Consider the following 27,320-nt stretch of genomic DNA (forward strand, 5'->3'; position numbering starts at 1 on the left):
ACCGTCAACATTCGGTAGCATCTTTGATTATCGGTGGCATCATTTAAAATACTTATATTTTTTGCATTGTACGTTGTAACGAGCAACGAGCGAGTCTCCTTTGCGGAGAGCAACGGCGCAGCCAGGCACTGGGGACGAGGATGCCGCCTACCATTGAAAATGAACCTCTTCAGGCTTTTGCTAGCCTGTTAGCAGCCTGAAATTATGCCTAAGGAGGCTAAATAGTAAATAGTTTTCAACTGATTCCATTCATCAATTGTTTTACTCGTTATACATAATATTAATTATATATGTAATGTACTCAATAAATATATTAAAAAAAAAATAGATAAATAAAAAAAATAAATAAATAAAAAAAAATAGAAAAAAAAATAAAAAAAATTTTTTGGCATAACTATAGAATAATAGGTTACCATATAATAGGGTAAGAAAAAAGCTTTAATAGGACAACCTTTAGTTTATTAATAATTGAACATGCTTTAGGGTTGATTTAGGGCTAGTTTTAGCTAAATATAAATATATAGTGATATGAAAACACGACAATGGGGATTAATATACACTGGCTTGTTGCTTTATTATTAATAATGACATAACTAGATCAAGAATTTTGACAGCATATGGAAAATTAAAAATTACTGATGTGCAAATAATATTTCTAAACTAATAATCAATTGTCGCATTTGCGTGACCACCTCCTGTTTCATAGATACGACGCGAGACAATTTAGTACGAACGAGACCATTTTTCGGAAGGGTACCGTCTGCTCTTCTTGCCCCCTTCCTTCTGCTGTAAGAGATCTGGGTCCGGGATGCCCTATTTTGCTCCTATTCGAAGTCCCTGGATGCAAGGCAGTCAATACACCCTTCCGGAAAGCAGATGTTTGACTATCGAGCCTCGTTTTCATGTTACACACTTACTTTAGGCCGTGTTCTATATTGTTGTTTGTGACTTTTATGTATTAAATGTATTAGGTTTTTAAAACATTTCTTCGCATCCTAGTACCTAGTGACGAAAGGGTGTATTCTTCTCGCACAGTAGATGTATCCTTGGCGTATATAAGATATATATCTTATAAGATATATATCTTATATACGCTCTGATGTACCCTAAGCTTCTATACGTTTTCTAGTGTGCACGCTATAGGTTTCATGTCTTTTAAACTTTTTCATACAGATTTTAGATTTCGACCCTCAACAAGATTTTCATTACTATTTTCAGCGTCATTAGACTGGTTTTGTCTATCGTAAAAAAATATTTACTTCATTGGTCACTGACAATGGATCGTAGAACATCGCCGATGAATCACGACATGAGAACCAGGCTTAAGCAACATGTTGGTACAGGTTAATCCATGAAGAGCACAGTCACTTGTCACCCCACTACTTAACAATAGTTTTCATTGTTCATTGTTAGGTAGTGGGGTGACAGGTGACAATAGTTAACCTACCAATAGTTTTAACCTAACAATAGTTTTAACAAAAATTTTACCAAGGTTTTATATTATCAATGGTTTCCCGAAATGAGTCTCACTACCGAGTAAATCGTCTTTTCTGCGAGTACGTTAACTATGAGATAATCAGTATTTATCCCTTAGTATCCCAACCGTAACCAAAGTACTCTACCTAATCCCCCACATAAACATGGCAGATTTTTTCGACTGTAATTATAGATTTTCACATACTTTGTAAACTCGTTGTATTGTTATTGCCTATTGGTTTCTTTCTTAGCCAAGAAATGCAAGGAATAATATTGGATGAAACTTCACTTTTCTTCAATGACGTCAAGTGATAAATTTGTTTTAAGAATAGTCAGCCGCAAGGGTGAAAATATCGACTGGATTGTCCCTTGTCAAACTGCTTTCAGAGATGTTTTGGTGAGCTGTGCTATTTTTGTAGCTTCAATAGTAATAACTGATGCGTACTGGATGTTAATGTCACTTATTCAAGTTTTTAGCACTTGTTTATAATACTCACATTCACACACAAAAATTATGATTCCATACTTTCAATTACTATATCCCAAGCAGTTTTGAGAAAGTGGCAAGATTAAGTTTACTAAAAACCCCTAAATCATAATTATCCTATCAGTTGAGGCATATACATTTCATGTTAAATGATGGTCCAAAAGCAGTATAAAAGTATAAGGAGTATATGACAGGCAAAAAGTCAGACAGGATCAAAATTAACAACCCAGAGTACTAATCCCAAGCCACTCGAAGTTTAAATACCTCTATTATAGTTGAGTGTGTAGTAATTATAATTTTTTTATTTAGGAAATTGTTGCAAAAGTTCATACCGGTGGCACTACAACAGCATTTGAATGTATGCTAAATTAATTATATTATCATATAGATATATTGGCTCTCATGGTCTATACAAGATGAAGCCTGATTGGAAAAGGTGTTGGGCCCTCCTCTTAAGTGGCAATTTGTTTTCTGAATTTAGGATAGCAATCTTTAAACGCTAGCCTATTCTTATTTCAAAATCTCAAGCTAATTGACTTAAAATTCTATTAAACTATTTCCCCCCTCTCTTGGCTGATCTGTTGCCTGCCGACTTGCTTTTCAATAGGTTTGCAAAAAACTGTTATTGGTGTGAACTAGCTAATTTAGAGACACTTTCCTTGTGATATTAACCTCTAGTATAGTTTTTTATCTTTTTTAATTCAGATGAGGACGAAGATGGAGACAGGATAACAGTTCGAAGTGATGAAGAATTAAAAGCCATGATCGATGTATGTTTCATAAATTTAAAGGATTTGTGATAAAATTATTCTGGCGGTGCCTAGGAACCAGAGGGAACAGAGGCCACATGCCCTCCCAAAAATTTTCAGGGGACCAAAAGTGCCCTTTTTGTGATGAAAAATGCCTTTTTGGAAAGACTAATGTAGCTGTGAATGTAATTTAAAAATCGAAGGTGCCCTTTTTGTTTCCTGCGTATGCATGCCCACTTACATGTGCTTTTTTGTAGAGCAAAAATATAAACCACACTAGTGGTGTCCTTGCAGCTTTGGCAATCAAACGTGCCGCTGGATGCTTTCTACGCCCCTGTCTTCAAGGGAGGATGACCCATAACAAATTCATTTGACGTCTGATTTTATCACTACTAAATTGTAATTTGTATAATTTAGTAGCCATTTGTTAGACTTTGCAAAACTGTGTTATAATTCTTTAAAATAGCTCTCAGCTGCTTCCAACTGGATTAAGCATTGTTAGCAAACTGTAAGATCAATGCTGTTGAGAAAACCCTTGCCTGGGTACGAGGTTGTGACCATATTGGTTTCAAAGAGGATCCTTAAGCTGCTGCATCAAGTGCTGATCTAAAATGTTTTATTAATATTTCAGTACCACTGGATGGGTCAAGATCCTTCAACAACACCTTTGAATGTCTATCCAAAAGGTACCATATGGTCAGATTTTCCAAATCATGTGAAATGTTTGTTATTTACAGTGTATTCACAATCCTCAGTTGAGTAAGCTTTCAGCAAGCATAGAAATAACTAAATACTGGAGTGATATTTGACCTGTTAAATATATTTTCCAGTTAGTTGTCTTTAGTGTACACCATCTTTTGATTGATGGTTACACCCAAGAATAGTTCACATTCTTCATGACTAGGCCTTTGTTTATTTCCCTCTCCCTGCTAGATTATATTAAGCCTATCCCTGCCTATAATTCCTCAAATGTCAATTTTCCTCAATGGTTTGTTCTGCACAGATAGGAATTTAACCTTTACCTACACAAAAATTCAAATATTTTTAAGCTTGTAAAACACCAAGTAAAAGGAATGTCCATGGTCTAAAAGTATGTCATTAATACCATGCCTTTCACTTCGTATTCATATTTAAACTATATATTTTATTGTGTATTATAAATTAAATTATATTATTTTGTTAGGTAAACACAAAGGCACCACCGGTTGCTATCACAACAACAAAGCAGATTAGTTCCAAAGCAGTGCATGAGTAAGACCTAGACTGAAATATTTTTGTTTGTTGCTATCAACTTTAGATAGAAATGTTGATGTGTGATTCATATTTATCATTATTTATAATTTAGAAAGGTACCTGCTCCACCAGGAAGCTTGAGGACAATCTTGGCAAGTGGACAGGTATGGTAGTCTGTATATAACAATTTTGGTAAAACAAGCTCATAATGAAATGGTAATAATATTACGTACTGCATCCTTATAATGGTCAGAGTCATTTCTAGAATAACGAGATGTTTGATTTTCGTCTTAATTATTATTGAATCTTTTGTTTTGGTAAAACTAGGTTTCCCACGAGGAACTTCAATATCTCGAGATTCTGGGTCATGGCATTGGAGGAACTGTGTACAAGTAAGATGTACTAAAGCCACACACAGTTTCTAGTGACAAATATCCTGTAATGATCGATTGACTCCCTTTCTTGTCGCGCAGATGTTGTCACACGACCTCTCAGAAAACGATGGCTGTCAAGGTATTATAATTCTTTGTCACAACTCATGCAGGCTATATATTTGTATGTCACCATTGATACCCTGTATTGTAGCTTTTAAATTGAGAGTATTTATAAGCGCCGCTTTGACTGAGGAGTTACGTACAAAAGCGAAAAAAAATATCCTGATCTTTAATACAACACTTTCAGTTGAATTAAGTCGAGTTTATTGCAATAGTATAGTAAAATCAATATATCATAAAAATGAAAAAGTGTGCGCTGCACCTGAAATTGTAATTAGATCAAATAAAATTTCATTATCTCTTCAGGTTATACCTTTGGATTTGACTCCAGACGTTCAAAAACAAATATTGTTAGAATTGGATATCCTGTTTAAGGTTCGTCTTCGAAAAGTTATTTCGGAAGAAATGTGAAATATCGGCTATTTCATGCTTGCATTATGCCCGCGCGGAGTTTCCACTGCATGCGTACTTGCATGAGACCAGCTCTGTACTAGGAAACTCGTGTATGATGCGATTCCCTCCAGTGATTCCAGGGGCTTACCCCGGATTATCCGGTCTCTACCTCCTCCCTTTCTCCCTCTCTCCACTATGCTATCCCTTGGGAACTTATAATGAGGCGACCACAACTGGCTAACACTGTAAGGACTAAGGGACTATGCATCAAATCATGAACTACCGACTTACAGCAAGCGAAAAATTCTAACAGTGTTTCGTAATATACTAGTTACTAAAGGCTAATTTCCACTCCGGAAAACGAGCAGCGGATCGGAACGGATCGGATTTTTTTCCGAGCCTGGTCCGATCCATGAAGTGATTTCGGATCGGATAAAAAAAGTTAAACTATTTGAACTTTTTTTATCCGTTCTCGGACGCTTTCGGATCAATATAAGCCAAAAATTTCAACAGACGGCGCACGCGCGGATTATCTTTCGTTCCGATCCGATCCGCTGCTCGTTTTCCGGAGTGGAAATTAGCCTTAAGTTGCAGCAAGGTTGTTTCTCAACAACTTGCAAGTTGTTGAAAGTTTATAAAATGCAGATAATGACAATTTTTGGTCTTTAAATATAATCTATACCAAGTCTTATGTGTCGACATATCTGTCATAATTTGGACGCAAACAGTCTGTAATGATATCTTGCATCGTAACAAGTTAAATCCACATGTTGCTATATAAAAGTTTACTGTACCATAGGACAAAAAAAAGAGTTTAGAAAGGTTACCGCTTTGCATGATACATATAAATTGTATTTTATTTAAAATTTCAGTGTGAGTCACCTTATATTATTGGTTTCTTTGGCGCGTTTTTTCTTGAAAGCTTGTAAGTTTCAGTAAAATATGTACAGTAGTGTGCTTTAAGGCGGATCTAATTTACTTCTGACGTATGAAATGTAGTTTGTTATTTATAAAGCATTACTGCATGTATTGTCTTTAGTTCATCTGCTGTCAATATAAGTTCCAAGTCAAGAGACTATAAAAGTATAAAACAGCTATTATATTAACTTTGGCGGTGTATTTTGCGGACTAAAATGATAAATTTGCCGGGCTGAAATATATTTTAGCCCGCTGATCTAAGTCAATCAGAAGATTGATTGAAGTGTTTATCCATTGCAAATTTTTTTATACACAAAAATTGCCCATTAAAGTTAATATAATAGTCATACAGTTGATGTTCTTGGGCATAAATGTGTTTTAGGCTCTTCTCAGAACACATGAGATAAAACGAGTTCAGAGTCGGGCCAAAAACACATTTATGCCCGCGAACATCAACGCTATTGTTATATCAGAAGTGAATTGGATCCGACAAAATTGGATCGTGTGAACAGACCTTAATTAAGCTGAGTAAAATCCTTCATGGTGTAAACATTGCACTGATGAGACAATCTTCTTTAGGATATCAATATGCACCGAATACATGGACGGTAATTTATTTAGAAAGCATTGATGTATACTTGATTATGTGTATTTATGTACATAACTGTACTTGTTAACCAATTGTTTTATTTATTTCTGTTGCTGCAGGAGGCTCGCTTGAAATTTATGGGGCAATTCCTGAACCTGTACTAGGCAGAATTTCAGTGGCTGTAAGTTATGATTCTGGAAAGTGGCAATAAATTTTGTTGAACAATTGTACCCGTTTTTCTTTCACTAGCTAATTCACGATCATTTTATTCAGCAATAGTTTGACAGATTAATTCTTTTCTATCCATGAAATGCAATGTACGCAATGCACCAGTACCAAAGTATTTTGCAAAAATATACCGTTAATATACTACAATTTTCAGGTTGTCGAGGGGCTTGTGTACTTATGGCAGCTAAAAATTATGCACAGAGGTATGAAATTTGACCTTTTTAATTGTAATAACATTATTATGATGGATAGTTTAATTTGTAAATTTCTTTCAGATGTGAAACCTTCAAATATTTTAGTAAACACAAGGGGGCAGATTAAGTTATGTGACTTTGGGGTCAGTACACAGGTATGAAAAAAACCATGAAAGTTTCTATATATTGTTTATCTGGCAAAAGTGCGCAAATTTCGAGAAGTTCTTAAGGTCTATAAAATAGAATTTGGTGTTTTTAGATAGATGGGACCCACCCATCACAAATTTCGTTTATTAATATTTCAACAGTGATGTTAGAATTCATCTTTGTACTTGTTCCAGCTTGTGAATTCGATTGCGACAACTTATGTTGGAACTAATGCTTATATGGCTGTAAGTGAACTCAAAGCACCTCGTTAACTTCTTCATTTATTTACTTATTTAAATTTACCAATAAACATGCTAGATTTAACACACGAAAGACATAAATAAAACATAAATATACTAATGGCAGGGACACGCTACAACTTTCGCCAATTACAGCGGCCCTTAACTTCTTAACATCTTCACCCAAACTCAAACAATTTTTCGGATCAGTGTACCAGCTAGGGGAGTCATATGTAGCTACTATGCTATCGATACGAAGTTTTTAATGTTTTTGAAGAGTTTTATCGTTCCCAAAAGAAAGGCAACCGTATTTGGTACAACTTTCAATACACAGCGGTCAAATTTGACCAATAATTCCCTGCCATAGTCTCTGGCGCGTCTTGCCTCACGTGATCACTCGAGAAACGAGGAGAGGAAATCACAAGGGGACTATTATTGTATACTGAGCTATACATATGATTTTTAACACTTCACTCGATGCATGTAAATTCTAGAGGTTTAAAAGGTCTTAATTTCGGCATCGCAAAAGCGTAGGTTCGATTCCTGCCGAAGGACCTATAGTTGGCTTATTTTTCTATCAACTGTTCCTGGCTTGAATTTGAAGTGTGTATAGTTTTACTCGAAATTAAGAGCCTTTAAACCTCGAGCTATACATATAGTTGTAGCAATGATATAGCTTAAAGAGAGCATGCAAAGCACCCTACAGATTTCTATTTACCGTTAGATGTGTTTCTCTATAAAATTGTATTTCTTTGGTTAAGCCTGAGCGTGTGTTGGGTGGAGAATACAGTATTCGTTCAGAAGTTTGGAGTCTTGGTATATCAGTCTTAGAAATGGCTCTAGGAAGGTTTCCCTACTGTAAGGTAAAAGACAAAAGCCACTAAATTATGATTGTGCTTTTCAAGGTACTCTATATAGATTCGTAACATATTGTGGTAAAGAGCATGCGTAACATCAAGTTTTTATGTATAGTGTACTACTATTACGAGACAATATATATTCCGTGGGTCCTGAACCTTTCGTTTTCTCAATTCGATTAAGACCGTATTGCATCTGAGTGCATCATACATAATACCATCCAGAATTTTGTGTGTAATCTCTTTTTAGGAAAACTCGGAACCAAAAGTCTTTCTGGTACGTTTTGATAAAATACAGCCTGTAAAACTAATACTTTCTCACTCATTCATCACCAAGTCAAATAAACTCAGTTCTGATTTAATCCAGTTTAATATCTTCCATAAAGTTATCATAGCTTGACTGTGTAGAGCCTCTTCCAAAATCTTACACCTTTTGACATTTTTTAGCCAATTGAATTGATGCAGTGCATTGTAAACGAGGTTTGTTAAAAATTTTCTTTTTTCATAGAAATTTAACCAAGTTCCAAATGTCTTCCACTTATTTCAAACTTCAACCATAACCAGATCTTCCACAAATTGTTTGGATATAACAGTCCTCATAGGGGGATAGCAATGACAAATAAAAGAAACAAAAAACTTTTAAAAACAATGTAAAATATATCCTTCAACACAGATCCCCCCCCCCATCCCCCTCTCGTTATTGTCATTTTAAAGGAAGTTTCCTTCAATTGTGGAAGCCCTGTGACCATAACTCGTTTTACGATTCACCCTGTTTCATGACATGTGTTCACTTCTGGCTATGGAGAATTAAAATTTATTTTAAATATTTCGCTAAGAGCCCTCCCAGTTTGCCAGTTGAGAAGTTTTCGCCAGATTTTGTCGCATTTGTCAGCACTTGGTAAGTATCTACTTTGCATATTTTTTCGTTGAATTAATTAATGTGTGTATACGCAATCACGTTATTATTGACATCATCCCTGTCAAAATAGTGAAAGCCCCATTCAGGGCGGACTGACCCATCCGGCATTCCGACAGTGCCTGGGGGCCTTAACAGTCTGTTAGTCTATAGGGGCCTTAACAGTCTGTTAGTCTATAGGGGCCTTAACAGTCTGTTAGTCTATAGGGGCCTTAACAGTCTGTTAGTCTATAGGGGCCTTAACAGTCTGTTAGTCTATAGGGGCCTTAACAGTCTGTTAGTCTATAGGGGCCTTAACAGTCTGTTAGTCTATAGGGGCCTTAACAGTCTGTTAGTCTATAGGGGCCTTAACAGTCTGTTAGTCTATAGGGGCCCATTGAGCTAATGGTACGGGAAACGATTTATAACAACATTTCACAATGCAAATTAAACCCCCAGGTAAGCGAAACTTTATGGGCCTAGGAGCTAAAAATCGTCGTTGAAAAACGTTCTGTGATACACAAGTTTAATAGTGGGGGCTTAAATCAATGCACACACCCTGTCTCACATTTTCGAGCGGTTTGGCATTCGTTTCCATGCCGGAATTGTTTCAAACACCGTCAATTTACAGCAGTGATTGAAGCTAATTTGACATATTAAGCATGTTTTACCTTGGTTGGATCTTGTGGACAAGGCGTCTAAGCAATAATAAAGCGACAAAAACAATTTTGAAAACGCTCGTGTGCACATAGCCTTAATTATTTCATTTTTTATTAGTATGCAGAAGTCGATAAAGTCAAGACCCACACCTGAAGAATTGAAGGCGAGTTTTATACGCTTCTTAAGCCTGGACCTTCCTATAAAGCTATTATTCTCGTAAAAACTCATCCGCTACCAGCGTTCTGCTCGAATTTAAATTATTGTTGAATTTTTAACAACCAAAAAATAAGACGTATCATGTAGTTTTGTATTATTTACAGGACCATCCATTTATTTTACTCAACAACGATGGCAATATAGAAATAGTTTCAATGTGGGTGTGCAGGAAACTAGAGGAAATCCGAGGACGATCGCAAAGCTTAGATAGTCCTAGTCAAAGTGAACCAATGATACATTAGTTACTTGTTGTGAGCAAACAAACTGCGATGATTTGTTTTAAAATGATTCCTGGTTTTTTCAGAAGCCCAAAACAACAATAGCTTGGGAACCGGTTACAATTTCTCAACTGAGCTAGGGTGAAGAGAATTTTGAAAAAAAAAATTTTGAAATATCTTATTCTTTATTATAATTTTGACATAATTTTAAGAGCTCCTTTAGTAATAGAAACTAAATTTTAAAAGCTCTTTAAGTAATAGAAAATAATAGAAACTAAATTTTTATCGCCCATACCCTTTAAAGGGTGAAAATATACCCCACAAAATCTACCCTTTGAAAGCAAACAATGTTGACAGAGGACCGTATTGATGCAACTCATTGTCGGTCATTTCATGGATTATTTCTGAAAATATTGTAAGAGTTCAACTTTGTTTTAATTACTCTACTTTATAATTCAAGTCTTAAAAGGTGTATATCGTTATTTTTTTATTAACATGCACCTTGCTTTATCCAACCCAATACATGTAATATTAGTAGTGACTGGTCCTTTAGCGCGTCTGTAAAAATAAGATGTTTTAATTTTTCTTATTTATAACTGATTATTAATTAATATAAACATATAATGTATTCAATTAATTATACGTGAAATGAATAATAATGAAAATAATACTGAATTTTGTAGTTTCTATCTGGCGCCTCAAATGCTTTTAACAGTCCGTTGATGTGAATTAGTGGGGTAACCCTTTTCGCAATTTTAAATCTCAGGATTTGGAGTTCGCCAAAGATCACAGTGGTTGTGGGTTTTTAACAATTTATTTGAAATTTTGAATTATTTCTCGTTTCCCCTCTCTTTTACACAATCTCCCCTTTGACCCTTTCACGTTTTCTTATTTCTATATATCATATATGTAAAGGAGTAATGGTGGCTATGACAGGTTAATGGTTTGCGTAGATCAAATTATCCACGAATATCCAGCAAAGCTAAAATATATCCCAATTTTTCCCCATGTGGAATAGATTTTTTACAAAAATATAAATGCATTTCATTTTCGTATTCGATTTGTCGGATATCTGTGCGTATTGCGTAGTCAGGAAGTTCGTAGTAATACAAAACGATAGAATTTCGATTTAGAAATAAAGATTCTGTTTTCACGGACACTTAATTTCACAACCAGAGTAATCTTCGAGTGCTATTAAATCAGGAATCCATAAGATGGCAGAGAAAGAGGAGTCTGTGACGAGACGTTCTAAAAGTTTGAACAAAAAAAATTTCGACGAGAGACCTACCAGTTTTGAACTGGAAACGGATTTTACGAACACAGAGACTAAATTGGTCGTTTTAGACTTCCTTTCTTCACAACCAATTGAACATTTGACAGCGAGAAACTCGAAGACGAAAAGAGTTTCGTTTTCGAAAGGAGAAGATCCCAGCTATTCAAGCGAAAGAAGAAAGTCGCTTAGTAAAAGCTCTAGTGATGTTTCATCTCAAGAAGCATATCGTAATCGTTATGTAAAGCTAGCAAAATCTGGCAAAACATTGAGAAAGCAATATTCGTTACGTTTAAAAAGAGACTTAGATGAATATCTCAAGATTCGGGGTAAATCAATGGATGATTTGTCTGATTCATTCAGGAGTGGTGCCACAAATGAGGGTGAAGTTGAATACCTTCATCAGAGGTCTTACACTGAGGGAGAAGCCTATTATAGGTTACGATCTAGATCCCCCCTAAGGAATGAGGGTGATGATGATGAGGGTGATGATATAGCAAAGCCACGTAGAAAAATATCAACCGAACTAAAGGAAGGCATAATTAAGTTTGATCCTGAAACATTACATCATGTTGTCAAGACAACAGAAAGTACAAGTGAAGATGTTATGTATGTATATTTTTTGTTTATTGAATTGTTTATTAATGCAAATATTGGAAACCATAATAACTCATTTTAGGTACAAAAATCGTCCAGGAAATTTAGACCTTCCCGCACACCAAGAAAGGAGATTATCCCCTGTTCTCTCACCAGAAAGTCAGGTTGCTGCTCGACTTGAACTAATATCACAAGAAATACTAACACAGTACCCAGACCTTTTTAATGAGCAAATTTCACGAGTAAGTTTGCAGGACTTGACATATGAGAAATTCGCATCAGTTGCTCGCAAGGTTATTGAGAAACACCCAGGAGGATGGACAAGAATTGCCCTGGTTTGCTATTTTGCAAGAGAGCTAGCGTTAGAAGATGAGTCGACAGATGAACAGTTGGATAATTTGGTCAGTTTTAGTTCAAGGTTCATCTCAGAAACAAGTGCAGAGTGGATAGCCAGCCAAGGTGGATGGGTATGTTGATAATTAAATAATTCATATGGGTACACTGTTTATTCAGGGGAAAAATCTTTTTACTACTCAAAAATATGACAATTACTTCAGAACAATATTCTTAACATAACATTCTTATAATAATATTCTTGAAATTTTGATGCCGGTAACATTAAAGTAAACAATTCAACATTTTAACATTGAAATTTTTGTTTACATTTTTTTGGTAGTTCCAGGTAACTTCCAAATTTATTGTGATTTAAATATATGTGATTTAAATGTTTGTATAAAGTTATGCATATTTTTGTAGGGAGCTCTGGACCTTGATGATTCTGAATATCTAAGCCCTTCAAGAGTACGAGAGAAGCTAAAGGAACAGCCAGATATGATTGATGGTTTGATATATGGTCAAGCTAGTTCCAGATGGTTGAACTACTTGAAATATGGTGTGGCTGCTTTAGCAGTCGGAGTGACTGTAGCATATAATGTGGCTAAATGATATGCTGTTGCATTTGTTTGTACCTTTAATTGTACATAATGGTTAAACCTTTGCTCAGATCCTGTGAAGCATGATTACCATGAATTTTAGACAATTGCCTGAACATTGACACTGAAAATTTTACTGCTATATGATATTCATTCAGTCCAATTTTGATAATATATGAGCTTTAATATCTTATATTTTATCTTGTGTTGAACAGACAATAACGTGACATATTTGATTGCTATGTTTCTACTTATGTATTGTAATGTGCTTCACAAAACTGTGGTGCAACAGTTCACAGAGTAGAGCAATTTATGGGTTGAAAGCAAAAATTGGGGGTTAGCATCAGGGCATGCATATTTCTATATTCTGCTCTGTCTTACAGATTTTGACACCATCCCAAATATCAGTCATTTAGTTTTAAATTTTAATGGATTAGTATTATAGTAAGGACCAGGTTTGGGATTATAAACCACCCCAAAATTTTGCTTAAAAATTGAATTTTTAGAAAATACCAAAGTTGAGTTTTTATATATTTATATATATGTAGATAAGTTCCAATATAACCAAGGAGCAGCGTGGCAGCGTCTTCAAACAACTTTATATATATGCCCTGTCAGATCTATTTTATATATATGCCCTGTCAGATCTGTTCAGTGTGTTGAGTAATCCTAAACTCTGACCAGTGTTGCCAAGTCAGTTTTCCTAAAAATCCCAATATAGCTCCCAAAAAATCCCAAGATTCCCTATTTTCCCCACAAAAAATCCCAAGATTTTTTTTCATTAGTTCTCAGGTCCCCTCATCAGGCGAAGTGTTCAGCCATGCGCTGACCGAAGCCTGGCACTACCCTAGAAGTATCATAATTACGATTAGTAGTCGATTACCATAACAATCGATCACATTTTAAAACAATCAATACCATGCATGCTTGCTTGCTTCGACATCGCGTTTGAAAACGTTTAGAAAATATTTTTAAAAAAGCAAGAAATCAAAAATGTCAATCAAATCTTACAGATGAGCCCGTAGTGCATGTGTACGAAATACTTGGTCTTGTATAATCGATAGGAAGAAACCTTCTCACTGATCTCAGCGCTTAACTGCTGTATACTCTGTATGGTATATTAAAATATTTAGTGAATATCAGTTATACTGAGCAAGCAGATTAATCAGTATTACAACTATCATTATTATAACATTATCTTGTCTTTATTCTAAAAAATCCCAAGAAAAATCCCAAGGTCTTATTAAAAAAATAAAAATCCCAAGAAAATCCCAACAGCCCCAAAAAATCCCAAGATCTTGGGATAAAATCCCAAGGTTGGCAACACTGACTCTGACCCTATCCCTTACTGAACCATTGCCTGACTTCAAGAGTATCCGATTGGTAGGAAATCGGGTTAGATTTAGGCGGGATTAACCATAATCAACCATAAACATAATCTAAGACCTAATTCCAACCCTTGCATAATCTTAACGCATAAGGATTAAATTCGTGCATTTAGGATTTCATTTACTGAACTTGGAATTACATGTATCACCGGAAATCGATCCGAAGCCAAACGAAATCCTATATCCCTTAGCTTCACAGAAGAAGACCCTGGGAACGAGGTTGATATGGGTTTATATCCCTTCTGTCTCCTCATCACGCGGCAAAAAAGATTCACAAGAATCCCCTTTCCACGCGTGGCACCACGCAAACCATATGACGGAAACCAACACAACGCAAACGACAAAATTAATTTTTTTCCGAGCAGGAAACAACCAACACTCATTGCAATTGTTTGTATAGGAAAATATTGTTTTTACTCTCCGAATATAACCATAGTGAGGGTTCGTTTTGAGGCAGGAGGCTGGTAGTCACACGGCACAGTCCGTTTTATACAGATACAGTCGCAGAATCTTAAATCATATTTATAAAAAATGGCTGGTGTGCAATTGGCAAGACGTTCGATAAGTAAAGCTGACGCCGAAAGGCAGTTCGATCTACTATTTGATGAATATCTGAAGGATGGCAATTCTGATTCTGGTTTTGATGGGGAAACTCAGCGAGAAGCTGGTAGCGCCGGTAAGTTAGTTACTGATATATACATGAACAGGAATTACAAGTCCACTACAACGGATTCAAATATGAACCTGGATAAGTTATTTATATATTTAGATATATGTCGTGCGTTTATCTATAATAAAGTTGAAGTATTTTATCACTGAAAAATTGTAGTAATTACTAATTAGTCTACATGTCATACATATATAGTTTCTTAAATTTCAACATCTGAAGCAAAAAATTCCAGGAACTTGTGAGGGCTGGTCTCACAGGGGGTGTGAGGGCTGAGGCACACCTAACTCATGTAGACTAGGTTCATGTCCATACAGTTAGTAAGACAATAATGACATGTTATGAAAATCTGTCAATTAATATCAATCATATTAATCAATCATCTGATGAACAAGGTGTCCCAAGGCCCCAGGCCATACTTCAGTTTGTGAATTGTTATTACATAATTAAAATCTAACATCATATCCTTTTTGCCTCCATGGTCCATCAATCTAACCATTCTTGTTTGCTGCAATAATGAGTGATTTGCAAATTGAGGTGAGGGTAGACATCTTAATGTCTTCCTAATTTGCTTCAGGTGAAGAGGCAGATGAAGTTTATATCCCAGGGGAACAAAATGAGCGGCGTGAACAGCAAAAAACCATCCGTGAAGTTGCTCATGTTTTACAATCACTAGGAGATCAATATCAAAAAAGATTTGGTGCTGGCCTAACTGTAAGTTTTTTTGGTGGATAAGTACTCTTTTTATACCTTTTTTTAGAATTTTTTTATGATCAATATATTTTTCTTTTGATAAATTTAGAAGTCTGGTTTTATTTTAACTGCTTTATTCAAAGATCAGGCAAGTGCACTTGAATATAATACTTTCAAGAATACTGTTGAAAGTCTAACAACCACAGAGAGAAGTACAGCAGACTTTGTCTTCATGATGTGCTTAACTCGTGATGTGGTCAAGCATGTTGGAGATTTTGCAGGAAAAGCAAAATCATTTTTCAGGAGATTTATTGGACAGAGTTACATTCAAAAGATAACCGAGGCTGGTGGTGTGGTAAGTTTGCAATATGTAATCAGTAACCTTGTGGAAATATAGTACAATTAACCAGCTTGGAAATGTAGTGCAACCAGATTGCATCAAGTAATCTTGAGTAACTGATTATTGACCGAGTAGGAGGTCTGATAGTGCACAGTAAAGACCAAGCAAGTGAGGTCAATTTAATTAAATCTGTTAAAAAAAGGCTGAACTGCATGAGACATCCGGGATACTGATCCAGATTTGTCAACCAATCGGAATAGAGGATTTTGAAAAGCCATATATTAATATTGTTTATCCCACCCCCACCATGCCACATTATATAATTACTTTCACTGCCAGTATATGTGTTTCTGTTTGGAACAGATTTGTCTTCACTTTCTTTTCCCAATCAATGAAAATGCCCAATGACTCAGCAATGCAGTCATTAGACTTCTCGTGATTAGAAAGTTATTAATGTGTATGTCATTTCTAATCTTTTGTTTCATTCTAGAAAGAATATGTGGAGGAGTAGTAGTGATAAAATGATTATCTATTTTAGTGGTCTCTTTATCATAATGCTTCACGCACACTCTCAAATTAATTTAATTCTAATGATTCAATCAATTTTGTAAATTTACGCATTTTTATATAGTTTTTTAAAGTATGTGTGCAGTGTATTACTGAGTGGGACATGAAAATAGATGTAGTCATGCAGTTCAATATTGGTGATCTGTTCAGTGTTGTGATTGAGTAGATTTTCTTTAATGAACTGCAGAAATTGTCGCTAAAATTCAACAAAGAAAATACCGACCAGAAATAGCTTTCTCATGATTAAGTTGCATTATACAGACTATACATAATATGACAGAGGACTGGCTTTATGTTTTTCATATCCCTTAGGCACACATTTCTTACAGTGTTTCATAACATGAAAATGATGAAATGCACATGCTTGTTATACATACATTTCACAACAAATGTATTTAAAATAAATTTATTGTAATGAATGTTGAATATTCGAATGCTCTTTGTGACTTATTAATTAGTGGATCTCCACTAATTTATTAATTAGGTCACAGGTTTTTTAATTCAGGCCATTTCATTTGCCTGTCTGGTATATATGGCATTATATATATGCTTCCATCATATGTAGTCGTTTTCTTTGTTAGTTCCACATTTGTTGCTGGTGCTTCTTAGGTTCATGAGACCATTGAGATGAAATTGACGAAAATTCAGGACAATATATTATGCTAAAAAGACACACCTAATATATATATAAAAAAAGGTGCAGGCAACGACAACACAAATAATATGCGCAAGAATAGTCTCCTGTCTGTAGAAATTCATAAAAACCTTCAACATGACCACTATGTTTATATAGAAATAGAATCTTAAACAGACAATATATACGGGTTTTATTTTGAATAGCGCGCAGCGCGGATCAAATTTCCTCTATAAGACCACAGATAAGACTATAAAGCGTCTTGCTACTGGGTTTCCATGGTGACAACCAAGCATAAACGTTAACGTTGGCGGGTAGTTTTGGAATACTTGAAGATGGCTGACATATCTAGTGGGTAAGCGAAGTGCATTTTTCTTGTTTTTTGTCGCTTTAAAACACACGTATGTGTTTAGAACACAGCGGTCAAATTAAATTAATTTAGAGTGTAATGTTATAGGGTTTTTTTTGCCTGATTTGGCACTAAATAATGACTAACATTAAAGCCTTGAAAATAGATTGATAGACTAAAGATGAGGGACATTGGCACATTGTAGATATTGTATGGTTGTACGAACATGTATTTTCACGTAAAATACTTCAAATTCTTGCTTTTCGAATGCGATTAAAAAGGAAACATTCTCGTATAAACTTTAGGAATCGTATATGAAAATGTCAGCCTGAGCGCAATAATATTGTTTATACCATGACCTTAAGTAGGTACCTGTACATGCCCTATCAAAATTCAAAACAGCAGATGAAAGTCATCAGACGCTTAAATATAACACGCATTTGGGAGTCTTGGGTAAAAACCTTAAAGTAGTGTGTTCTTAGATTCAGAAGCCATGCAACTAATGCAAGCATAGGATCTTTATATAAACATATTAAAAGTCATTGGCATACTGTTTGAATATATACGTTGCTTGGGTTTTTCCTGACCAGTCAATGCCAAGGATTATAAGCCATATTGCTATTGTCTTTAAGACCTGTTTCCTCAGATCCAATTCACCTCTGACGTATAAGTCTGTATTGTGAAGAAGTACTGCATTAGCTACATGTAACATCCACCAGAAGCAAAATGGATCAGACAAAATTGGATTGTGTGAACTGACCTTTAGGTCGTTGATATTTAAACTAAACAGAGCTTAATAGTGAATTGTCAATGTATGTAAATGAACTGCGTACATGAAATACTGTATATGCATCAAGGGTTGGGAGGGATTCACTTTCTGAAGAATTAATTTCAATTCATAATAATTAAGTCAGTATATTAATACTGTGTGGAGGTTTCTGAAATGACTTGATTCCTTATTTTAAAATATTTTAAGATGTATGCCCCATTCTAGGCTATTGTTTCACAACCAAAAGATACACAAAAACCATTGAAATCTATAACTTGTTTTTAAACATTTAAGCAAAACAATCAAAGCTCAATGTTCTGACAGTTAAATGTTAAAAAAAAAATCATATGGATAGTTTTTTCTATTAGGGTCTTACCATTGGCAAACAGAAGTGATCCATTGGCTTATTGACTTGTTTCACTGGGTTTTTTTAATGTTTTGTTGTTTGTGAAGGTTTATCTTTCTTTTTAATTTATAAGTTCCATGGAATTTAAGCTTAATTCTCAGTGAGATAACTAATCGAAAAGTGATAAAACTAACTTCATAAAGTTAAAAACTAACTTCACAGGTGTAAAAACACCTGTCTTGAAAATGGACTAAAACAATTATATATTTCATTTATTCAAAAATCTTTGCAAAGTTGGAAAGAATAGATTTTTCACTGTTTAAAAGATTTTGGTATTTCACTGTCCAATCGCAGTTTATGTCACTTTGAAAAGTTTTCAATGTTGAGGGCAACGTACCTCGTTCCCAGGGTCTTCTGTGTTCAAGGCGCAATGAGATTTGGAGGAGGATATGTATTTGAGAACTTTTTTAAGAACTGGCCTAGTTTTACATTAATACGTTTTATGGTCAGCACTTACTGACCAACAGAGTGTGAATTAGCAGCAAAATGTCATTCAGTTTAACAAGAAACATTTTTTTAACTTAGCCACATCTTACCCTATTTTTTTTGACTAGCTAAACAACATGAAGTTCTTGTCAGTCAATTTAAATTGTGCCAACTTGCAAAATTTTAAATCTTTGTCGAAATTTTCCCAAAACTCGTTCCAATCTTACCACCTCCCCCAAATAATGTTCGAGCTCGAGCTTCGTGACTTCACTTCCAAAAAGTGGTAATTACAAGAAAACACTTTCATGTTTTTTGTGTTCTTATTTGTATACGTGTGCGGGGTTTGGGTTTGGGTTTGCCTTGTTTGGATCTTGAGTTTGTTGCCAAGCTGATATCCTACTCGTTTATTAATTATAAGATTGTATATGAAGAGTAATTTCTATTATACTACGTATTTTTGTGTTGTTTTGTGTGGTTCTATCCTTTGTTAGTGTATTTTGTTTTATTAGCCGGTGTTCTAAACTTTACTGAGTTTAATTAAATGGATATAGCTTTCAGCGTAGACTATAATTTAAGCCCTGCCTTTTACATCTGTCGTATTATGCAGACAGAGAGTCTGAGACAGTCTTTTTGAGAGGGCTTTTTCCAGATTCAGTCGCAACGCGAATATTTTTGGCTTTTTCACTCAATTCAAAAGTGTCGATCGAGCCCCACGCATTTCATTCACACGTACCTATAATGAGTTTTTAATTATTTATCTAACACGAGTGGGCAGCGATATTTTTCAGTGTTTATCAGTCCTTGGTTGACCAAAATAATACTAGCTGTGTCTGAGTATAATGCATATCTCGTTAATATACTAGTTTAGTTTCGTTCAAATACACTACAACACCCCACTTCATCGTATTCCTAGTTTGTATATTACATTTTAAATAAAACTGATGAAACCAACTTTCATTCGGATTAGTTTAATCTTACAATGTTTTCATTTACAATTCACAATTGTGTCCAACGTTCCAAATTTGTTTTTATGTATTTTTAATTACTCGGTCAAAATCGGCAATAACTTTTTAATAATTACTTCATGAACATAGACAATTAACCGTTTCGAAGTCGTTAATTTTCGTCATTTTTCGCGAACTTAAAAGACATGAGAATAGCTGAATTATATAAATATTGATACATTTATGCAAAATTCGTATATTCTCGAGCATATAAATGAGCTACGGCTTGTTTTAAGTCGACGTTTTCTGTTTGAGATTTCGTTGTATTTTTTTTGCGAGGAATTATGAATTATTGAAACAAATTACAGTTTATTAAATATTTATGACATATACACAGGATCATTACGTGTTTTCATTTTCAATATTGTAATTTCGATTTCCAAAATCAAAGCGTTTTTTAAAAGAGGTGGGCAAAAGTTTAAACGCTTTAGTCCGAAAAAGAAGTTACGAAGTGTAGGCCAGTTTTTTAGGCGGGAAATTATATTAACATGACGGGAAAAGAGAATGAGAATTCCGAATTTCGGAGGTAGTATACAAAATAATAGATAGTTTGACAATTAGTATGTATATTATGCCCTTTTTGATGATCGTTTAACATTTTTTTAATGTTAAACATCATCAACTGCTTATAACGTTTGAGAAATTCTAAATTTCTAAATATCCGGGGAGTAATGGCATAGAATTAATCGTCCTGACATAGACACTGCATGCATGCCGTAGGTCTAAAATGGAAGTTCTAAGGGTTAATTTGAGAAAACAATGAGAAGATAACGGTTTATATATGTCAGTCATATTTTCAATTGAGTCATTAGGGCCTTTTATAAAATATATCGTATCGTCTGTTGCGAATCCATTCGTATTAATAGTCATAGTGAAGTCTAGTATTGCCAAGTCGCTTATTTTCGGACAAAAAGTTTGTGTAAAATTTGGCGAGTACAAATAGTGTCGATAAAAGAATAGCAATATATTTGTTTATTTCAACGAATAATCCGATTCATTACAAGCATGTGCACGCGTTGCTTTGTATTTTATCAAACTTATCACCTCGGCTCAGAAGCAATATCATCTTAAGTTACGAATTGTCTTAAAATTGCTTACGTATAGTGTGCTTAAAAAGCTTATGTCATCAGTTTGCGAGGATATTTGAATTAGTTTGCGAGGATAGTTTGAATTAATGAGTTATTCACGTTTTCTGGGAGGGGCCAAAACAATTAGTTTCGCGATCAAAACAGTACACTTTTGCCTATAATTGTAACTAAAATTTGTAGCTTTGTTATGGAGTTTAAGATAAACAGACATGGTAGGTATAGACATCTTATTGCTCAAGAATAGATTTACAATTGAAATAATTCCCCTAAAATCCGCTATAATAGATCAGTTGATTGAAAAATAAAATAATAATTATAATTGCACTTTTCAAACCACGGATATTTTCATAATTTTGGATGTAAGGTAATTTCGTAAGGTAACTTGGATGGGAGCGTCGAAAGTTTTTCTGCAAAGATAGAGCCTTCATGTTAACGTTTACCTGCATGAAGTGTATTGATTATGTATTTATTGTACAGTATACTGTTTAAAGTTGCGCAGTACTGCTTTGAATGCCCCCCCCCCATAATTTAAGCCCGAAAAAAGATGTAAACTTCTGCGTATGGTGTGAAAATTGCATTAATCCCCCCCCCCAAAAAAAAGAAAAGGCTCGTGGGCCCTGTTAAGGACCGGGGAGTGGACTTAATGGCAATCGCTAAAAATGGTTCCATTCAGAGCCTGAATCGCCCTGTACTGGCTGGTTTGACTAGATTAGAAATGGATTTACTTACGGAGCTCTGCAAACCTAAGCACCACACTCTAACTTAGAAAAAATTAAATGGGGCCAGGGGCGTACATTCAATTACCCTAAAGCTAATGCTTTACATCAGCCGTTGCCATTCACTCTTCCCCCCTCCTGCAAAATTGCATCCATTTCTTCCGCCGCAAATATTTGTTTAACACTGGTGAATCTAACTTCAGAAGATTAACGTATCTTTGTGTTTGTTGAATTGTTTCAATGCAATGATGACATATGTCCGTTCTTGTTTTATAGTTTTGCAAGTAAGATTATGAATGGCGCAATAGCTGGAACTATTGGCGTCACTTCAACATTTCCACTGGATCTTGCCAAGACTAGGCTCCAGAACCAACACAATGGTTCAAAAAGAATTTATAAGAACTTGTAAGTGAGTGGTATTTTAGGGAAGGTTACGCATGCATGTGAAAGTTTGAAGCCATGCTTTTATCACCCAATCGGCGAGCTTTGTCTGCTGTATTCACTGATGAATAAAATCCGTTGTTTCATGTATTTGAAGTATTGTCCTCCCTTAATGACTACATGCAGACCAAGGTCGGTGAGTAATGATGACCAGAAACCCACCCGCAATCCCACTGCTGTCAGTGCTTGCATCTAATAGGTGGTTTGCAATTGCCGCTATCTTGGTTGATTTTTCAAAAAATGTGAAAAAATATTTTTTTTCGTCGTTGCTGTATTTTAATACCCGCCCAATAATACGACACAGATGATAAGCAGTGGCAAAATAAACAAGGAAAAAGTAAATCAACGCAGTTTATTCACTTGAAAAGCAGAAGTAAACTTTGTAGAATCAACCAAGATGGCGCCTAATGGAGCATCTTATGAGGCACGTCATATGCAAACCAAGAATTAGAATAAGCAATTATGCATTTTTTTGAACAAACACATTCACCAGTCTCGTCTCTAGCACAGTTGTGTCTCTAGACTCCCCCTACGCGCGTGTTTCGAACATGCCAGTTGATTGTTCCAATGAGTGAAAAAGAGCCTTAACTTATTAATGTGTCGATATGTGGTCTTATTTCATATCGTGTTTTTCTAAATAATTCTACTCCTCATTCAGTTTTATAGCACAAGTCAATCTCTGAATAGCTCTGTAACTCGTGTTTAAGATATCTCATCTTATGATCTTTCAGAGTTGATTGTCTGGCAAAAGTGTGCAGAATAGAAGGCGTAAAGGGATGTTATAGAGGTAAATAACATCTCCACATACCGCAATTGTCACTTCACGGTCTCTAGGTCTCATGAAAACCCTGGTCCATAGTCTTGGTCAAGTGGGATGACCGGGATTTAAAGGCAATATATTTCCATAATCCAGAATTTTTTCTGACCAAAGCTTCGCCCTTGGTCCTTAGTGCTAATTTAATCTGCCTCGATTAATGGTTATACTCTGATTTAAAAACAGCCCATGCTCTGCATACCGTTCTGTTTGGAAAAGTTTTATCCTTCCTTAAACAGAAAAGAAAAAACGTTAGCTGTTAAGTAATTCTTAGGAGTCCATCGATCGTCATTTTCTGCTCTGTGAATGAGCTTCAGAAATCTACCAAGTTCTCTTAAAATTATTGTTTCTTGACGTTCACTGAATTTCCTTTTGAGGATTGTTGGTTAATGTTCTGCTTGTGAACCCGGAGAAAGCAATCAAGCTTGCTGTCAACGACCAAGCAAGACAAATCATGGGGGGTAAAAGGTAATGCATTTTTTCCTGTGGTTGACCTCCGTCTGCTGAACCCTGCTGCACGCGATCGTGCTTAAATCGAGACTTCAAATAGGATATTAAACAATGTTTTATTTTGAAACTCATTCATTTGATTTCTGATTGTTTACAGTAAAACTTTACCTCTACATTGCGAAATGTTAGCAGGGGCTGTCGCTGGACTTTGCCAAGTAAGTTTGTACCTAATCGTGACGTCCATATATGTGTTGTATCATATAGATGTATATAGTTGTTTTATATATATGCTGATTCAAAACTAATTCTTAGGTAATTATTACAACACCAATGGAGATGTTAAAGATACAAATGCAAGTTTCTGGAAAAACAGGTACAAAAAATACCTAAGGTACCTTAAGAGTGTATAAGGTGTATAAGATTTGATGTTGTATGAACCCTTAATAATATCTAACATAGTCCTGACAGAACGCGAAAGTCCTCGAAAATCGAATAGATAGTTCTTTCAAATAGTTGCCAATGCTAATGGTTTGTTGTCAACTCAATTTGTACAAGTTCTTGAATTCTTGAAAACAGCCTTGAAAGTCCCTAAATTCCATCCTCATAGGAATTTCTGAAGTACATACGGGCAATGTCTAACCAGTAAACTGCATGTTTTGTAGCTGTCAAGTCTATCGTTCCAAACACCGTGAAGCCTCTGTTGACAGCCAAGCTGCATACTGCTGCAAAGAAAAGCAATGTCTTCACAACAAGAGCTAATATCTCTGCCTTGTCTTTGACCAGAGATCTATTGCAGACGAAAGGAATTACAGGAATATACCGCGGCTTGGGGGCTACACTGTTAAGGTAAGGTGCATGGCGAGGTGTGGAGCGAGATGTTCTGAGAAGAGGTCTTATTTAAGATGACCATATATGAACGTAATCCTCCTCCGTTTAGGGACATACCTTTTTCCTGCCTTCATTTTACAATCTATTCTCATCTCAACTTCTTGGTAAGTAACCTAGAGATCTTTCCACCTAATGGTCAGACAAGAAAATTCAAGTCTCTGCAATTATGAAAAACTTGTCTGAGATTTGTAGTTTAGTGAAATCTTTTTTTATTGTTGAGCTTTTCAAGTTGTTGAGCTTTTCAAGCGGTTTTAATAATTCCATGCTTAAAATCCCGAAGTAAATATAAGGTCTAAACCCTAAATCTATACAGATTGAAGGTTGGTATTAAGGTTGGCATGGAATTACTCATACCAACTGTGTATGGGCCACCGTTTCAGTTTTATGAATGGTCTTCCACTCACAGTAGATGCCATCTCATATTTTAAAAACGGGATAAGTAAATTTAACTCTATAAACTTGGCAGGGTTATGGTCCGAATGGTGAAAAATCTAGCACCTTACACTCCTGCGCCTCCGGTCTAGCCTCCGCACTGATCAGCGCCTTAGCCGTTACACCATGTGACGTCATAAAAACAAGACTTCAAGTCCTTCCCAGCGGGTATAGCGAACCTAGATACCTGGGAATCCGAGACTGCGCTACACAGATATACAAACACGAGGGGCTTGGATCCTTCTTTAAGGGGGCTGTGCCACGTATAATGGTTATAGCCCCTTTATTTGGCATCGCGCAAGCTGTTTACAACTTTGAAGTCTCCCAAAGGTTGATCGAAGTCTACAAATCATACTGAGGGAATACAAATTCAAATGGGTATTTATTTAACCGTCGGGGGCGGTTGTACGGAAACTGGATAACGCAAGCAACCTTAACAAGCGGATCTCTTCAACTGTTGTAAAAATACTTCAAAAACAATAAAACAACGAAACTAACAGATAATAAAGAAACATTCTTTCTCAGCTTTCGTACAACCGATCCCTGGGTCGTTTGGGTGGGATTTTTTTACTAGGGTAACGGGCAGTGTTATCTTTATTTATAGTCAATGTAGCAATAAAAAAGTTACCTTAAATTTTCGGGGAAGGAGAATACTGCCCTTTCTGCGGCCCTGTTTACTACATTAACTGACAAACTTGCATACTGTCAAGAGATGTACTCGTGTACAGTCAATTCATAAAAGATTGTCGCTTGAAAATCGTCTTAAACATGCGGTGCACACGAATGATGGTTGGCAATCTATTTTGAACCTAAATTGGATTAATTAATTAGCGTCGTTAACTAATCGTTCAAAATCACGTAAGCATGGTTATTTTCTCCTCCGTAATATAACTAATCTATCCTATCATGCATTGCTTGCCCGATGTGTCTGGTTTTCAGGATAACACTTTTTGAATTCACTGTACACCGCGTTAACTATTATTTCACTGATTTTTGAGCCCCATTTACACTACACTCGATTTTTTGGTACGGCACGGCTAAAATTGGCACCCGTGCCCAATTTTACTAGTGCTCATGCTACCAAAACAAAGGCCGAGCACAGATGAAATGGGCACGGGTACCCATTTTAGCCTTGCCGTACCAAAAAATCGAGTGTAGTGTAAATGGGGCTTTGATGTCATTTTCATCTACGTAATGATGCCATCAAAATAGGGCCCAGATTCACACCTCCTTAGTCAAAGCGATGCCTGAATAGATATTTTAAAAGGTTTTACAATGACAATAGGGACCCTTAAGATACACCAAATCTACGACACGGACGTGACATGAAATCAGCCGGTAGTGTTAGGAACCCATTTTTAATTAGTTTTACATATAGCTCTGGCCTTGTTTTACTAAAAGGAGTCCATAATTTTGTGAAACTGTGGAAATGAAGACAGTATTACTTCACGTCCGCGTCGTAGATTTGGTGTATCTTAAGGTCCCTAATAATATATTTTAACATGATGCATGTTCTAACTCAGAGATAGGGTGTTGGACCCAGTTAGACCTAGTCAGACATAAACCAACACCGTTCACATGTGAATATTTTGATATATAATTTTTTGAACAGTTAATATACGGTAGGAGGAAGTTCATTATCGAAAAAATTTTCGTGTTGCCCGGGCAACATTGTTTCCAATGACAAGTTGAACTATGCAATGCAAGTGTAAAATAGAGTATCGATCATTTGCGGAGATATTCAGAAAACTACCTTTTTCTACAAAATACGACATGTTATTCTAACAGTTTATAAAATTTACATTTTCAAGTTCAAAAAAACCTTGATAGAACGCCTGTATTTTACTTCATCTCACCATGGGAGTCGGTACCGATCCGTCAAAAAATCTGTTGGTTTATATTCATAGAACTTGGAACATTTGATTGAGTTCAGTGCAAGGAGGCGTATGCGTCTCCCCCTGTCTCCCCCACGTACGCCACTCATGCTTTGTTCAAGTCTGGGCTTTTGTTTGCAATACACAAGTATACGATGACAGTTGAGATTTATGGATTTGCATGTGGTTTGAAGCCTTGTGGATTTAGTGGCCCCACCTTAAAAAGGTGAAGTGGGTTTAAAATACAGGCGGTAGTGATAATTATAATCAAAAAGTGAATAATTTGCTTGAGATTTTTGCTACCGAAATCGTAAAACATCTTACACAAAAAATGATAAATTCTATCCAGTTGCTCAAGAATCCCCGAATTTCATTAGGTATAATGTTGTTTACTGAAAATATTTTTTAAAAAGGTTGTGTTTTGTTACATACTAAGGCTGGTTACTATACATATAAATCATGTATATATTGTAAAATTATTTTGCTACCTAAATGTTGGAAATTATTTATGCAGTTTATGTAGGCAAAGAAAAGGTATTTATTTTAATTCAATGTTTAATAATGTTCAATTCCCCTGAAATT

At 35.5% G+C, this 27,320-nt stretch overlaps 4 protein-coding genes across 5 annotated transcripts; all 4 read left to right on the forward strand.

The window, feature by feature from the left end:
• Positions 1–1,635: 1,635 nt before the first annotated feature.
• LOC114531762 (dual specificity mitogen-activated protein kinase kinase 5-like) lies at positions 1,636–10,625 on the forward strand. The gene is made up of 22 exons (XM_028553381.1): positions 1,636–1,873; positions 2,273–2,321; positions 2,669–2,733; positions 3,344–3,398; positions 3,762–3,802; positions 3,896–3,963; positions 4,058–4,109; positions 4,273–4,337; positions 4,419–4,458; positions 4,746–4,814; positions 5,705–5,757; positions 6,330–6,358; positions 6,459–6,520; positions 6,722–6,770; positions 6,843–6,916; positions 7,103–7,153; positions 7,909–8,010; positions 8,255–8,281; positions 8,452–8,484; positions 8,841–8,902; positions 9,677–9,722; positions 9,880–10,625. The coding sequence occupies exons 1-22, from the start codon at positions 1,754–1,756 to the stop codon at positions 10,015–10,017; spliced, it is 1,350 nt and encodes a 449-aa protein (XP_028409182.1). The 5' UTR covers positions 1,636–1,753; the 3' UTR covers positions 10,018–10,625.
• A 410-nt stretch (positions 10,626–11,035) lies between these two features.
• Positions 11,036–13,107, forward strand: LOC114531742. The gene is made up of 3 exons (XM_028553361.1): positions 11,036–11,872; positions 11,943–12,327; positions 12,617–13,107. Exons 1-3 carry the CDS (start codon positions 11,208–11,210, stop codon positions 12,803–12,805), a joined length of 1,239 nt encoding a protein of 412 aa, XP_028409162.1. The 5' UTR covers positions 11,036–11,207; the 3' UTR covers positions 12,806–13,107.
• A 1,400-nt stretch (positions 13,108–14,507) lies between these two features.
• Positions 14,508–16,523, forward strand: LOC114531744. Its single transcript, XM_028553363.1, has 4 exons — positions 14,508–14,856; positions 15,425–15,561; positions 15,650–15,895; positions 16,371–16,523. Exons 1-4 carry the CDS (start codon positions 14,712–14,714, stop codon positions 16,389–16,391), a joined length of 549 nt encoding a protein of 182 aa, XP_028409164.1. The 5' UTR covers positions 14,508–14,711; the 3' UTR covers positions 16,392–16,523.
• An 872-nt stretch (positions 16,524–17,395) lies between these two features.
• LOC114531775 (mitochondrial glutamate carrier 2-like) lies at positions 17,396–25,918 on the forward strand. Of its 2 annotated transcripts, none has more exons than XM_028553394.1 (9): positions 17,396–17,436; positions 22,116–22,244; positions 23,012–23,067; positions 23,472–23,562; positions 23,702–23,759; positions 23,857–23,917; positions 24,207–24,390; positions 24,482–24,536; positions 24,899–25,918. In XM_028553394.1, exons 1-9 carry the CDS (start codon positions 17,417–17,419, stop codon positions 25,220–25,222), a joined length of 978 nt encoding a protein of 325 aa, XP_028409195.1. In that variant the 5' UTR covers positions 17,396–17,416; the 3' UTR covers positions 25,223–25,918. The 2 variants fall into 2 exon arrangements, with proteins under 2 accessions (XP_028409195.1, XP_028409194.1); XM_028553393.1 differs by lacking the exon at positions 17,396–17,436 and adding an exon at positions 19,678–20,561.
• The last annotated feature ends 1,402 nt before the right edge of the window (positions 25,919–27,320 follow it).

The sequence above is a fragment of the Dendronephthya gigantea genome, unplaced genomic scaffold, assembly GCF_004324835.1.
Source record: "Dendronephthya gigantea isolate DGI-Jeju-01 unplaced genomic scaffold, DenGig_1.0 000074F, whole genome shotgun sequence".
In the NCBI taxonomy this organism is placed as follows: Eukaryota; Metazoa; Cnidaria; class Anthozoa; order Malacalcyonacea; family Nephtheidae; genus Dendronephthya; species Dendronephthya gigantea.